The sequence below is a fragment of the Bubalus kerabau genome, chromosome 1, assembly GCF_029407905.1.
Source record: "Bubalus kerabau isolate K-KA32 ecotype Philippines breed swamp buffalo chromosome 1, PCC_UOA_SB_1v2, whole genome shotgun sequence".
Lineage (NCBI taxonomy): Eukaryota > Metazoa > Chordata > Mammalia > Artiodactyla > Bovidae > Bubalus > Bubalus kerabau.
In genome coordinates, this window is record NC_073624.1 from 153,339,867 (window position 1) to 153,355,297 (window position 15,431).

A 15,431-nucleotide genomic window follows, 5' to 3' on the forward strand; every position below is an offset into this window, starting at 1 on the left:
GCCTAACATATTTTTAGTTCCTTTGCTCTTGGCCTTTGTTTTGTAAGCACTGCCAGACTGGGCAGCCTTTCTGGTTTTCAGGTGATTTTGGTTAACCTCCTTAGTTTGCATTTCATTTTCAGAATTCAGCAAATGTGTTATGGGACAAACCAGCTATATGTTTGTGGTTCCTGAATTGTCAAATTTTGTCTCTCTAGCCTAGAGCTGGTGAGTACAAATGTGGACAGGTCAGACAAACAGCTGCTGGTTCTGGCCAACTCTGAACAGTTCTCACCTCCATAGAAATTTATTCATTTGGTGATTGTTCCTTCCAAAGATCTCTTGTACCTTTAGTGATTTATAATATGTATGACTTTACTAGTTGTTGTCAGTAGAAATGCTATTTATGACTCAGAATCAAAATTTCTATGTGTTATGTTTTGATAAGAAATCTGAATGTTTGAGTGTTTCTGATAAATGACACTTTTTATAGTTGGATAGAGAAAAATGATTAATTTGTTGCTTAAATACTGTCCATATCCATATCTGTTACATATGTTTATGGAGTGTTTGTATTAAAGAAACTAAGGCCCCATTATAAACCATGTATTCTGTGATAGAAATAACAAAGCAGTAATGGAGTGAAAAAGAGTAGTTTGTGTTTTGGAACTTTCTGTGGACATATGGGTGACACTCTTAAGTTTATCAGGAGACTGTCTCATTTTGAGAAACACTATCTTACAGTATTTCTCTTTTTCTTATATATGACTTTTTCTTGTATAGTTTAAAAGTGAATGTCAAACAGTTTTACTATTTAATGAAACTTGTACATTGGTTTAGTAAAGTTTCCTTGTATATTTTTATAAGGAGGGGATACCTAATGTGTATGCTGTGCATCTGTATTTAGGAATAATTCATTTTATCTTAATCATCTTCTATACAAAGTACTTTTCAACAGTTATTTCACGTGCAGACATCTTCATTCATCTTCAGAGTTATAAATGGGAATAATTAAAACTTTTAAACGTTTTAGAATTGAATAAAGACTTATCTAAGCAATGCATGCTTAAAATTGCTTTCTTATCAAGGAAAATAAAATTAGAGGTTAGAGAAATACCTTTAAATTACGATCCTCATGAGCTAATAGCTTAACCCTGGTTTTGAATGACTGTTACTTTTTCCATCTTTTAAAAATATGCTTAAATATAAACACATGTGGGAAATGTTCTTTTGGCTTTTATCAAACTGACATTTAAGTGAATTTTTTTGAACCTCACTAAACATTTGTGGTAAAAGATTTCAAAGCTTTGAATCTTTCTATTGGCCTATGGATTTTTCCCCACTGTGTTATTCTATTAACATTTGGTCTTAATAAGTATAACCTGTTTAGAATTAGTGATGTTTTTTCATTTATTATTTGTTTAGATGAGAAGTTTAGGAAAAGAACTTCATCAGAACCCTACTTGGCAGTTATGAATGCTTTCTTAAGGAAGTTAAATATTTTGAGTTTTACTATAAAGATTTTACATGTATCTTATCCTTCATATGTCTTCTTTACGAAGTTTTCGAAATTTTTGATGTTTGGTTTCTATGCTCTGATGTTAGCACAATCTGAGGTCTTCTTTATCTTCTGAGCTCACTCTTTTTCCTTCCAAGACTGGGATAAAAGAGACTTTACTTTAGTTGCTGTGAAAGTGGGAAGCAATTGCCCTAAGATAGAACTAGAAATTATAAAGGATGGTTTTGTGGACATTTTCCTGTTGATATTTCTTTTATTTTACTTACAAAAACTTTTTTAAGGAGTTTTAAGAACGATTGGTCCTAAGTTATAGGGTATAACTGTGAAATTTTCCTCATGATTTCAAGATGCATGCAGAAAATCCTTCTAAAGAGTCATAAAAATAAAAAGAATGATAAGGGAAAAAAAACACAACAGGAGAGAAGAAATTAAGTTACAGAAATAGCTCCTTAAATGTTAATGTGTAATTTTTCTGTTCTTAGGTTCAAGCCAATAAGGTATTTTATTCTAAATTATCTTATTTTTACTTTATATGATTTTAATGTTTTCTTAATTTTTGGATGGATCTCTTAGTCCTGAGTCTGCCACTTACTAAGAGAAATTAATCAAAAATCATTTAACTGGACTTGTAGGATAATGAAAGTGAATTTCCCTGGTCTTCTTAAAACAAGGCACGTAAATAGAATCACATAACCTGCAATTCAGAATTGCTAGGAGACAGATCATACTAAGAATTTAAATTTCTTGTAAATACTGGAAGAAACATCAGGTTCCAATAGAGCTCTAACTACTCCTATGTCTTTACCTCTGGAGAAAAAGGTTGGAGGGTGAAGGACCTTAAAGAGCCTATTAAAAAGAAGGAAAAGATATGGAGAACAGAGTTCAAGAGCAGATGCAGTCAATCCTGAAAAGTATATACTTCTCAGAGTTAATATTTATAATAAATGTTGAAGAGTACTTTTATAACAATATCTTTGAAATGGTAGGTCAGTTAATGTTTAAGTCAGAAATGCTAAACAACGCTTTAGCATCCTTAGTCACTAGCCTCACAATGACATATTCAGACTGAGTATAGGTTTCCAGACTTGTCAGGAATTAATGTTATATAATATGAAAAATATCTAGATTGGTAAATCACTTTTTTCAGGAATGTCAGGAAATAAGTTCATATTTCTAAAGTTTTTCTTTAAAAGTCTCACATTTATGTCTTTCCCATTTGTCTTACCAATTTACATCGCTGGTTGGATAATTTATTTAGGGTTAAAAAAGAGGTTTATTTGAAAGAAATTTCTTAACCTAAAAACTGAGTAAAGATAGGAATTAAAAATGCCCTACATTCTAAAACTTTCTTTGAATCTTAAAAATTTGAACTAGATTATATTTGAGCCCCAGATTATAAGGGATAAGACTTAGTTTATCATTCATATCCTTATATGTGAATCACTGTCAGTGGAATTAAGAGTCTTATGATTGTTTTTTCTAAGGTGTAGTATATATACATGGTTTTATTATCATCCTCTGACAAATACTATTCTCCTCAATCTTTACACTCCTGATTTTTACTTTTGTGTGGTTGTTATTCTTTATTCTTGAGTGCTTAATTTTCTGAGTTAGACTCTGCTTGTGTTTATTTCTTAAAAACTCATTGAAAAATCATTTAGTGTTTGTTCCTCATTCCGACTTTGTAAAGTGGATACTAGTTGGAAATGTTATGAAATGAACAGTTTACTATAATAATAAGCAGCAAAATCTAGAGACTGTCTTAAAGGTAGCACCATATTTCTCTTCCATTAAACTTTTCAGTTGTTGACTTCTCCATAGTCTTATCTGACCGTGTCGTAGTTGTTGTTTTTCAGTCACTCAGTTATTTCTGACTCTTTGTGACCCCATGGACTACAGCACGCCAGGCTTCCCTGTCCTTCATCTTCCAGAGCTTTCTCAACCTTATGTCCATTGAGTCAGTGATGCCATCTAGCCATCTCATCCTCTGTCATTCCCTTCTCCTGCCTTCAATCTTTCCCAGCATCAGGGTCTTTTCTAATGAGTTGGCTCATCGCATCAGGTGGCCAAAATATTGGACTTTTAGCTTCAACATCAGTCCTTCCAGTGAATATTCAGGACTGATTTTTTTTAGGATTGACTGGTTGGATCGCCTTGAGGTCCAAGGGACTTTCAAGAGTCTTCTCCAACACCACAGTTCAGAAGCATCAATTGTTCGATGCTCAGCCTTCTTTATGGTCCAACTCTCACATCCATACGTGACTACTGGAAAAACCATAGCTTTGACTAGACAGACTTTTATTGGCAAAGTAATGTCTCTGGTTTTTAATATGCTGTCTAGGTTGGTCATAGCTTTTCTTCCTAGGAGCAAGCGTCTTTTAATTTCATGGCTTTAGTCATCCTCTGCAGTGATTTTGGAGCCCAAGAAAATAAAGTCTCTCACTGTTTCTATTGTTTCCCCATCTATTTGCCATGAAGTGATGGGACTGAATGCCATGATCTTCGTTTTTTGAATGTTGAGCTTTGAGCCAACTTTTTCACTCTCTTCTTTCACCTTCATCAAAAGGCTCTTTAGTTCCTCTTCATTTTCTGCCATAAGGGTGGTTTCATCTGTGTCTGAGGTTATTGATATTTCTCAGGGCAATCTTGGCAGCTCTGCCAGCCATGTTGTAGTTAATATAGTAATTACTGTTTTTGAAAAGGTGAATCTCTTTGTAGTATACTCTCCTACATTCTTTTCCATTAATACTTGGCTTGACCTCAATGCCAAAAGAGCTTTTATGCTAAAGGATGAATTATGTTTGGTTGACTATGTTTACTTTGGTCATTTAGTCATTGCCCAGCTGTTCCAAAATTAGAAGCTCTTTGCTCCTGCTAGTAGCATGCTTATGATCATCAGTACTATTTTTATCAGAAGTCTCTGTTATCTTTTAATAGACTTAAAATTTTCATGGTTGATCATTTTCTTATGATAACTTTTCTGTGCATATTACCACTCTGAGGTATGGTTTAATATTAAACCAGGATTAAAAGATTAGTATTTAGTCACATCTCTGCCTGCCATGTTAGAATTTGGAGTCTTCTCTCTACTCTATTGCTTTTTGCTTTTCTTCTCAAAAACAAAGCATATATATATATATATAGATAGATAGATAGCATATTTATGAAGTATTTAATAATATGTGATATGAGAGCTGAGAGTGTTACTGAAAATTTAAGTTCTCCTGTACACCATCAGCTTAATACTGCACACAAGTATTAAAATTCTTTAGTAGTATATGGTATATTGCATTCTTCTTTTTTCCATAAGGTTAGTCTTTGAGAAATTCTGAATTATATCCCAGTGACATCAATTTTTATTTAAAATTTTCTTTAATGAAAATCGTTTCATTATGAAATGGATCAGCTGTTAATTTCAATTCTGTTTTTTAATGAGGTGTTTGATACACTCACTGCATTCAGACAAAGAAGCTCAAAGAAAGGAAAAAGTAAGAATGTATCTATAAAGTACAGAAATAGACACATTGCTCCCTATAGAAAAAAAAAATCACATTCTGAAATATATTGAAGTTCTCCATCAAAAGTAAAGGTATCATAAACTCTGTTATTTCTAAATAACCTAGAAAATATTTAGGGTTTTTATATAATTGATTATATCCCTATAAAGTTTTAATCATGGTTTTGAGGCTTATTAATATTTTAGCTTAACTTTGTTGTTCTTTCATTAAAGATATACAGTCCTTCTTTTCCTGGCATTTTCCACTGAGTGCATTTATAGTTTTGTCATAGACAATGTGGAACATTCATATAAAATCAGGAGATTTTGTATCAACTAGAAAATTGTGTAGAGAAGATGTGCCCAATCCATGCAAGAGATGAAAGAAAATAAATTTTTCCTCAGTGCAGTTAGTTCCCTAAACAGAAATCTTTCTAGGTTTGATAATCACATACTTAGGAGTTCCCTTTTTTCCATATGATTTTTCTTCTTTCTTGTATTTCCTTTCTTAACACCATCCAACTGGTAATCCAAAGTAGAAGTTTCAGGATTGTTTTCCCTCTGACACATCTTTTACTTCCAGTTATTTATCACATGTGATGTCTTCAACTTCGGAAATGATTCCTTAGCTTGATCACTTCGCTCTAGCCACTTGTCTCAGCATCTGACTTATGAACTTTTCCAAAGGCTTGCGATGTGCCTGTCTCTCTTTCTCTCTCACTCTCTGTTCTTTTTTTTTTTTTTTTTTGCCCTCAAAAGATGTGATTTCTCCCCTCCCCTCTTTTTAAAAAATACTTTGTTTATTTGGCTGTGCAGTTGTGGCGTGTGGGATCTAGTTCCCTGAGCCAGGGATTGAATCTAGGCCCCCTGCATTGAGAGGGTGGAGTCTTAGCCACTGAATCCCCAGGAAAGTCCCAGTCTGCCTCCCTTTAATCTACCTTGTTCTTAGAGGAGTGCTATTATCATTTAAAAATAAAATCTACCTTTCACACTATGAGTAAATAGATTTTAATAATTCCTAGTTGCCTACTGACTAGTACTGAAGTTTATTAGTCTGGCAGAGAGAGTTCGCTTTTGTCAGTTTTTACTACTTTGATTTTTACCTACATTTTAGTCTGTGTATAACTTATTTCCCTGAATATGTTAGAGTTTTGTTTTATCCTTAGCCCTGAATATTTTTTCTCCCATGTGTGTCAAATTCCACTTCAGATGTTACTCTTCCCCTGCCCCTTTCATTCAGAACCACTCACTGCTCTGTGTTTTGATTTGTATATAGTTCTATTTGTATTGTTGTATGGAAAAACTGCTGTTTTCTTCTATTATAAGATGAAGTAGATTTTTAAATGTTTTTATTACAAACAGTTTCTATGCTTATTACACAATCAAAAAAAGTATATAAGATCTGTAATTGCTTCTACTTTGGAGTAAACCACTGTTAACACCTTGGTTGTAACCTTCTAGGTCCTTTTTAGTACACATGTATATTCGGTAATTTTGCTTGCAGTATACACATACATATTGTAATTTTCTTGGGTTATATTGTACATATATTTTGGTTACTTAATATTTCTCAATTGAAATATATGGAAAGTGTCAGTAGTATAAGTCTACTTTGAAGAAGTAGACTGAATGTTGAAGAATGTTTAACTATTTAGTAGAATCAGTGCAAGGAGATCCAACCAGTCCATCCTAAAGGAGATCAGTCCTGGGTGTTCACTGGAAGGACTGATGGTGAAGCTGAAACTCCAATACTTTGGCCACCTCATGTGAAGAGTTGACTCATTGGAGAAGACCCTGATGCTGGGAGGGATTGGGGGCAGGAGGAGAAGGGGACGACAGAGGATGAGATGGTTGGATGGCATCACCAACTCAATGCACATGAGTTTGGGTAAATTCCAGGAGTTGGTGATGGACAGGGAGGCCTGGCGTGCTGGGATTCATGGGGTCGCAAAGAGTCGGACACAGCTGAGCAACTGAACTGAATTGAAATGAGAATCAGTGCATACACACAGTAAAAAATCAAAATGAAAAATTAAACATTTTTGAAATGGACCTACCTTGTCATCTGTCAGAATTCATCAGGATTTATCAGACCAAAATTTGGAATACTGCATACTGTAGCATGTAGGTATTTGTTGAAAAGAAATTGAAAAAAATAGGAGCTAATAGTAGTACCCATGTTATAAACTTGTATTGAGCATTTAAAAAAATGATTTGGGTAAAATTTTAAAACAGTTGCTTCTGGCATGTAGTAAATATTACATAAATATTAGCTGTGGAACCCTAGAACCTTAGAGGGTTCTAAGATCCTGTATGTTCAATAAATAAAACATGTTTCTTTGTTTCAGATATCTCAGTGCTTTTAATATGCTGATATACAATATGAATCTTCAAGATGAGAATAGAATACACAATTTCCTATGCTTATTTGGTCTCTAGAGCATCTTGAAAAGCTGGTGTTCTTTTTAAACCATAATAGTCTAGAAGGTAGCCGCTAGCCTTGAGGCTATAGATGTTCAAGTGTAAGTTAATAAAGTTAAATGAAATTTAAATTTTTATTTGAAATAAAACATCAGTCACACTGCCTACCTTCCAAGCATTCAGTAGCTAACTAGTGGCTGCCAGACTTGGTACACAGATACAGAACTTTTCACTATTAACAGAAAATTCCTTTGGATGGTGCTGGGAGAATTGATAACAAAAACAAAGTAAACAGTACAGATTGTTGCTGGTCTACTGTGATTTTAGTATCTGTACTGAATCTACCCCCAGTTATTACCAAAATATTATATGTGTTTGATTCTTTGTTGTTGGAAGGAAGAAATTAATGATGGAGCAGATAAGACACAACTTTAAGGAAAGATTCTTGAGAGAGTGAGAAAGGATGGTGTTGCTGTAGCAACAACAAACTGGGGTGGCCTTCAGCAGAAATATATTCTCTTAAAGTTCTTGGGAAGCAGAAGTCTGAAATCAAGGTGTTAGCATAGTTGCACTCCTTCTGAAGTGGAGAATCTTTGTCTCTTCCAACTTTTCATGGGTGCTGGCATTCCTTGGCTTCCTTGGCTCTTGGCCACATTTGTCCAGTCTCTGTCTCCATCCTCACTTCTGTCTTCTCTTTTGTCCATTGTAAGAAGAACTGGCATTGGGGTCCGAGACTTAGCTGAGTAATTTGAGAGGGAGGATTTTACCTCCTCAAGATGCCCAAATCTTTACCTCCTGCAAGACCCCCCACTTTTTTTTTTTTCTTCCAAATAAGGTTACATTCACAGGTTCTGATATTTAGAGAAATTGGCTTTTGAAAGTGGAATGACCTCAAACAGAGCAATTAATCACTTAATGTTTATTTTGTCCACCATTCTTCCTTTCTCTTCCAATCTCCAGTATCATTCTTAGCTGATATATAGTTTAGAAAGTAATTTGAAGAGAACATTTCCTAGACTACCACAACTCCCACGTATCTGCATCTGGGACTATGTACTTTTTCTTCTGTCCTGTAAGTATTCAGTTCAGTTCAGTTCAGTTCAGTCGCTCAGTCGTGTCTGACTCTTTGCGACCCCATGAATTGCAGCACTCCAGACCTCCCTGTCTGTCACCAACTCCTGGAGTTAACTCAGACTCATGTCCATCGAGTCGGTGATGCCATCCAACCATCTCATCCTCTGTCGTCCCCTTCTCCTCCTGCCCCCAGTCCCTCCCAGCATCAGGGTCTTTTCCAGTGAGTCAACTCTTCACATGAGGTGGCCAAAGTATTGGAGTTTCAGCTTTAGCATCAGCCCTTCCAATAGATTAGTATTATTCCATTCAGTTCAGTTGCTCAGTCGTGTCCGACTCTTTGCAACCCTGTGGACTACAGCACGCCATGCTTCCCTGTCCATTACCATCTCCTGGAGCTTGCTCAAACTTATGTCCATTGAGTTGGTGATGCCATCCAACCATCTCATCCTTTGACTTCCCCTTCTCCTCCTGCCTTCAATCTTACCCAGCATCAGGGTCTTTTCCAGTGAGTTGGTTCTTTGCATCAAGTGGCTGAATATTGGAGCTTAACCTCTAGCATCAGTTCTTCCAGTGAATATTCAGGGTTGATTTCCTTTAGGATTGATTGGTTTGATCTCCTTGCAGTCCAAGGGACCCTCAAGAGTCTTCTCCAACACCACAGTTCAAAAGCATTAATTCTTTGGTGCTCAGCCTTCTTTATGGTCCAACTCTCACATCCATACATGCCTACTGAAAAAACCATAGCTTTGACTAGATTGACTTATGTCTTTAAAGTAATGTCTCTGCTTTTTAATATGCTGTCTAGGTTGATCATAGCTTTTCTTCCCAGGAGTAAGCATCTTTTAATTTCATGGCTGCAGTCACCATCTGCTGTGCTTTTGTGGCCCCCCCAAAATAAAGTCTCTCACTGTTTGCATTGTCTCCCTATTTGCCATCAAGTGATGGGACCCAATGCCATGATCTTTGTTTCCTGAATGTTGAGTTTTAAGCTGGCCTTTTCACTCTCCTGTTTCACTTTCATCAAGAGGTTCTTTAGTTTCTCTTTACTTTGTACCATAAGGGTGGTGTCATCTGCATATCTGAGGTTATTGATATTTCTCTCTGCAGTCTTGATTTCAGCTTGTGCTTCATCCAGCTGGCATTTCGCATGATGAACTCTGCACATAAGTTAAATAATCAAGGTGACACTATACAGCCTTGATGTACTCCTTTCCCTATTTGGAACCACTCTGTTCCATGTCCAGTTCTAACTGTTGCTTCTTGGCCTCCATACAGATTTCTCAGGAGGCAGGTCAAAAAGATAAGGTAAGGTGAAGTCACTCAGTTGTGTCTGACTCTTTGCGATCCCACGGACTGTAGCCTACCAGGCTCTTCCATCCATAGGATTTTCCAGGCAAGAGTACTGGAGTGGGTTGCCAGTTCCTTCTCCAGAGGATCTTCCCGACCCAGGGATCGAACACAGCTCTCCCTCATTGTAGGCAGACACTTTACCATCTGAGCCACCAGGGAAGTCAGGAGACAGGCCAAGTGGTCTGGTATTCCCACATCTAAGAATTTTCCACAGTTTGTTGTCATCCATAGAGTCAAAGATTTTAGTGTAGTCAGTGAAGCAGAAGTAGATATTTTTCTGGAATTCTCTTGCATTTTCTATGATCCAATGGGTGTTGGCAATTGATATCTGGTTTCTCTGCCTTTTCTACATCCAGCTTGAACATCTGGAAATTCCCAGTTCACATACTGTTGAAGCCTCGCTTTGAGAATTTTTAGCATTACTTTGCTGGGGTGTGAGATGAGTGCACTTGTACAGTTGTTTGGATATTCTTTGGCATTGCCTTTCTTTGGGATTGGAAAGAACACTGACCTTTTCCAGTCCTGTGGCCACTGCCGAGTTTTCCAGATTTTCTGGCATTTTGACTGCAGCACTTTAACACCATCATCTTTTAGGATTTGAAATAGCTTAGCTGGAATTCTGTCACCTCCACTAGCTTTGTTTGTAATCATGCTTCCTAAGGCCCACTTGACTTGGCACTCCAGGATGTCTGGCTGTAGATCAGTGAACATGCTATCGTGCTTATCTGGGTCTTTAAGATTGTTTTTTGTAAGTTCTTCTTAGAGGTATACAGATACTGTTGTGAAAACTTGCTAGTGTGTGCTCCTCATGTCTGGCTCCTGTGACCACCAGCCTCCTCTCTCCATGGAATTTCCCAGGCTAGAATACTGGAGTGAGTTGCCATATCTTACTCTATAGGATCTTCCTCACCCAGGGATTGAACATGTGTCTCCTCTGTCTCCTGCATTGTCGGGTGGATTCTTTACCACCGAGCCACCTTGTCCACATTTTGGGCTTTGCCAGTTGTGTTTATTGACATCTCAGGGTTTTATAGATGGGGTTTGAAGGCAATTGGAAGTATAGAAGTGGGTATAGTAACTCTGTTTTCCCTATTCCTAATGTAACCATCTCTTTATTTATCCCTTTTTGCATTTTGAAGTTTTGTGAAAGGTTTCATTTGAGTAAAAAACCTCCTTCTGAGCTTAAAATTTTAGAGTTGTGAAAATAGCACTAGGACCGGTATCTTTCCTGAATACTGTATTCACACCCCAGTCTCTCTTCTTTGATCTTCTGTTCCCTTGTTGTCTGTATTGCATGCATTTTGTTTGTGGATAACTTGGTATTTTTAAATTTTCTCTTTTTTCATGCATATTCATCCTTGTCCCTCCAAAACATATAAATTCTTTAAAATAAAGTTTATGCCTATGCCCTTTGGTCATCTCAGCATCCAACATGTTAGAAATGTGTAGTAGGGAATATTGACTTGTCATCTAGATTATTAAACACCATGTAATTTGAGACATTTTAATCAGTTTACTTAGCCCTTTGAGTGTAATACTAGGGATTTACATGCGTCACTTTGTTTGAAAAGTACTATGTGTAGTTAGTATATATATCTTCCTTTATCAGATGCCAAAGTAATGAAGTATGAAAGCTTTAGATCATGTCTCTCTTCCTCTCTATTTGGCAGATACAGAAACTGTCACCAAGCAACTTTCCTAAGAATCATGCAACTCCATGTAGTTTTGTAATTCTTTAAGTTTTAAAACAGTAGCCTTTATGATATTTAAAATTTTTGAACTTATTAGGGCATACATTTGTAAGAATTTTAGAGTTCAGCATTTAAAGTAGGAAAATATTCATTGCTTATAAGTATTTAATAACTTACACATTTTTATTTTTACCTTGTTTTTAATGTCTAATTATGGTCACCCTATGTATTTTAAAGTCTCATAATTGTACACTTGTGGAAAACAATTTGTTAAGTATGGAAATTTAGGAAAGTTGTTTTCATATAGCATTTTAATTCATTTATTCAACATAACTATGTAATTCAAAAATTTCACTAAATGTAATTTAATGAGCTTCTAATCAGAAAAATTTGCATTGTGACAACTGACAAATGCTAACTTATTTCTACTGTGATTTCCTTCTAGGTTTGATGAACTTGTAAAAAAATTCAAAGTTGAATATCATGCTGGTGGCTCTACCCAGAATTCAATTAAAGTGGCCCAGGTTAGTTGATTATTTTAAAGGTGGTAAAAGAAATTGGCTTAAAATGATTTGATACTTTTGGTCATTGTTCGTAAGTATTTTAATCTATATTTTTGCTATAGAATATTTTTGTTGGTTTTAAATGTTTATTATTTGTATATATTTCTTAATTACTTGTGGAATCCTTTGGTTATATTTTATCACATTTCATGTTATTGATTTGTAGAAGTTCTGCATATTTTATAAATAGTATTCCTTTTTTGGAATTGGAAGTATTTTTTATTTGTCATTTATACTTCAATGACTTTTCACATCTTTTACTCTGCCAAAGTTCCTAGTTTTTTTTAATATAATTAAACTTTATGGCTTTCTTATAGTTCTTAGAATGGATGTTCTTATGGATACTATAAGTTTTCTTGTAGTATATATAAATACATATATATCTATATATTTGTGTATATTTATGTATAAGTTTATGCATCTGTGTCTGTATCTATATACATCTTCCAGTGGGTAATTGGACAAACTTATTTTGACATGTACTCTTTCAAGTTACCAGTGTAACCTAATTTTAAGTGGTAATGTTAGTGTTTTATTTAAAGTTCCAATTATGAACAATAGGAAGAGTTTTATAAATCTCTCTTCTTACATCTGCGATTTGTAAACTAGCTCAGAATCCCTCTAACTGCAGTCTCAAGTGTTAACTCTCATGGATTCAGGTCATTTTGATTTTTTTTTTTAATTGATTAATGCTTTCCCTTGCAATTTTAATTATGGGCTGAAGAAGTGGAGAATTGTCAAAGATTGAACTTTTATTAAATTTAAACATTTACTATAATTATCCTGCGTACTATCAAAGCTCAAATTTAATCATTTGATCATTTAAAGTGTTAAAATATTTTAGGTTGTAAAATACTGTGTTCAGTGGCCTGAGGAGATGAGATCTTTGTATTTATCAGTGGATTTTGTTTGTTTGTTTGTTTAACATTCCAGTAGTCATTTTGTAATTTCAGGTTAACAGAAAAAAGGCAGTTTACCTTTTGTACTTAGGTATTTTTATTAGTCTTCTCAGGCTGCCATATCAACTGTATCTTAATCTTAGATTTCCAAGCCTCCAGAAAAAGTTTTCTATTTTTCAAGCCATCTGGTCTATGATATTTTGTTATATCAGGCAGAGCACACTGAGTCAGGTTATATACCCAAAAGAATTAAAAGCAGGTATTGACATATATGTACATATGTGTTCATGACAGAATTATTCACAACAGCTAAAAAGTGGAAGCAACCCACATGTCCTTTAGTGAATGAATGAATGGCTAAACAGAATGTGGTGCATGCATACAGTGGTATATTTTTCAGTCTTAAAAAGTAAGGAAATTCTGACACATACTATAATATGAATGAATCTTGAGTGTATGCAGTATGTGAAATAACTTAGTCACAGGAATATTAATATTGATGATTCCACCTATATAAGGTACCCAAATTAGTCAAATCCATAGAGATGGTAAGTAGAACGTGGTTTCCAGGGGTTATAGGAAGAGGAAATGAAGAGTTATTGCTTACTGGGCATAGAGTTTCAGTTTTACAAGATGAAGAGTTTAGAGGTGAATAGTGTGGTTGTACAACAGTGTGAATATATCTAATGCCATTGCACTGTATGCTTAAAAATGATTAAAAATGATAAATTTTGTGTATGTCTGTTTTACCGTTTTTAAAAATAAATTGAAAAATAGATTCTAGAAATGCTTCTATAGGGTGTAGTATCAACTTTATTCAAGTTTTATATTTCCTTTGCTTATTTAACAATCACTGAGGCAACAAGAACATGGGCTTGCTCTTGTGGCTATGGGAATCCATTAAACTGGGTTTGAGTTCAAACTTTGTTGCTTTACTGGCTGTGAAACCATGAGCAACTTTTATGAGCCTTTCATCTGTAAATGTGGAGTTTAATGCATATCTCAAATGAAAGTCATAAGGATTAATGAGATAATGAACATTTTAAAAAGTTATACTGCTCTTTAAGGGAAAGTTTGGAAACCACCAGAGTTGCAGGGCTTCTCCCCCTCCCCCCATTTTGCTTAGTTAACAGACTGTAAACTTACACACCATGGACAGAACAACCAGATTTGTGGCTCTCATCCACTTAAAAATACTGTTTCAATCTAGTCTTCAGTTGAAAATGTTATTTGGCTTTTTATTTCCCCTAATATTTTGAGAGTGCTTTTCCTTTCCTTCTGATTGATGATTCAGCTACATAATTGCCCAATTATAATTTATCTTTGGGGTAGCCAGAGAGGTTTGAAAAATGTCCCTATAGAAGTACTTTTCTTCAGAAGGAGAATTCTTCAGATTTTCCGTGGCAGTCATTAATGGAAATAATTGATTGCTTTATACGTAAAGTAAATATTTATTGGCATCTGCTATGTGCTAATCATTATGCTTGGTAGTAGCTGGTATAATAAGCTGTGTCTTCTAAAGTTTAAGTAAAATTTGATACAGTATTTAGAACCTTAAAGTGAACGGTTTTGATAAAGCCTTGCTTGAATCTAATGTGATGAATGAATGAGGTTGAACTGTAAGCTGTTTAAAAAGTCTAGCTAGAGATGTCCCATCAGGACAGGTTCCAGACTTTGTTTTCTGTTAGTGCATTTGATTCGTTGGTTTTGGGCTTTGGTCTTCTTTTCTTATCCATTTGTGTTCTCCTTCACTTCAGAGAACAACTGGATTGCTCTTCCATTTTCTCTATTATTCTAGGTGACTGAGAAGCAAATACTGGGCAACAAATACCAGTTTAGTGTAACTATGCTAACTGAATGTCTTCCAGGTCCTGTGAACTGTAGATCTAAAATAGGGCCGAGCTCTATGATAGGAATTCAGTCATCATCGAAGTACTCATAAACCATTTAATTCTATATAGATTTTGTTAGTACATACCATGTGTAATATGTGGTTCCTGTGTGATCTTTTGTAATGGGTATTTTGAAAATAATTCAGTTCTTCTGTAAGGATATGAAAAATAAAGATAGATGAAATTTATAAATAGTAAACTGATAGCTTTTAAGATTGAGGTAAAACTAACAGGTTTTTGTTGTGTTTTTTTTTCCCTTGCCCGTGCCATGCACCATTTGGGATCTTAGTTTCCAACCAGGGATCAAACCCTTGTCTCCTGCAGTGGAAGCACAATGTCTTAACCACTGGACTGCCAAGTATAAGTAGTAAACAAGTAGCTTGAGAAACAGGCAATATTGATATGATTTGTTAAATATAAATAGCAAGTAAGTTTGTAATCTGTAAGACTGCCGAAGAGGTAATAAAAAGCTATGCTATAACAAACAGTGTTACTTACAGCTAGAAAGGGATGGAAAAACCATATTATGATCATATAATACTAGGCT

The 15,431-nt window shown here is 35.1% G+C and overlaps 1 protein-coding gene across 3 annotated transcripts in view; it reads left to right on the forward strand.

Moving 5' to 3' along the window:
• Window positions 1–15,431, forward strand: part of ADK (adenosine kinase) — a 569,627-nt gene that overhangs the window by 175,035 nt on the left and 379,161 nt on the right. For all 3 annotated transcript variants that reach the window (XM_055536393.1, XM_055536398.1, XM_055536394.1), the window contains one exon: window positions 11,976–12,054. In XM_055536393.1, coding sequence (XP_055392368.1) covers window positions 11,976–12,054 — 79 coding nt within the window. The remainder of the gene's footprint in view (window positions 1–11,975; window positions 12,055–15,431) is intronic.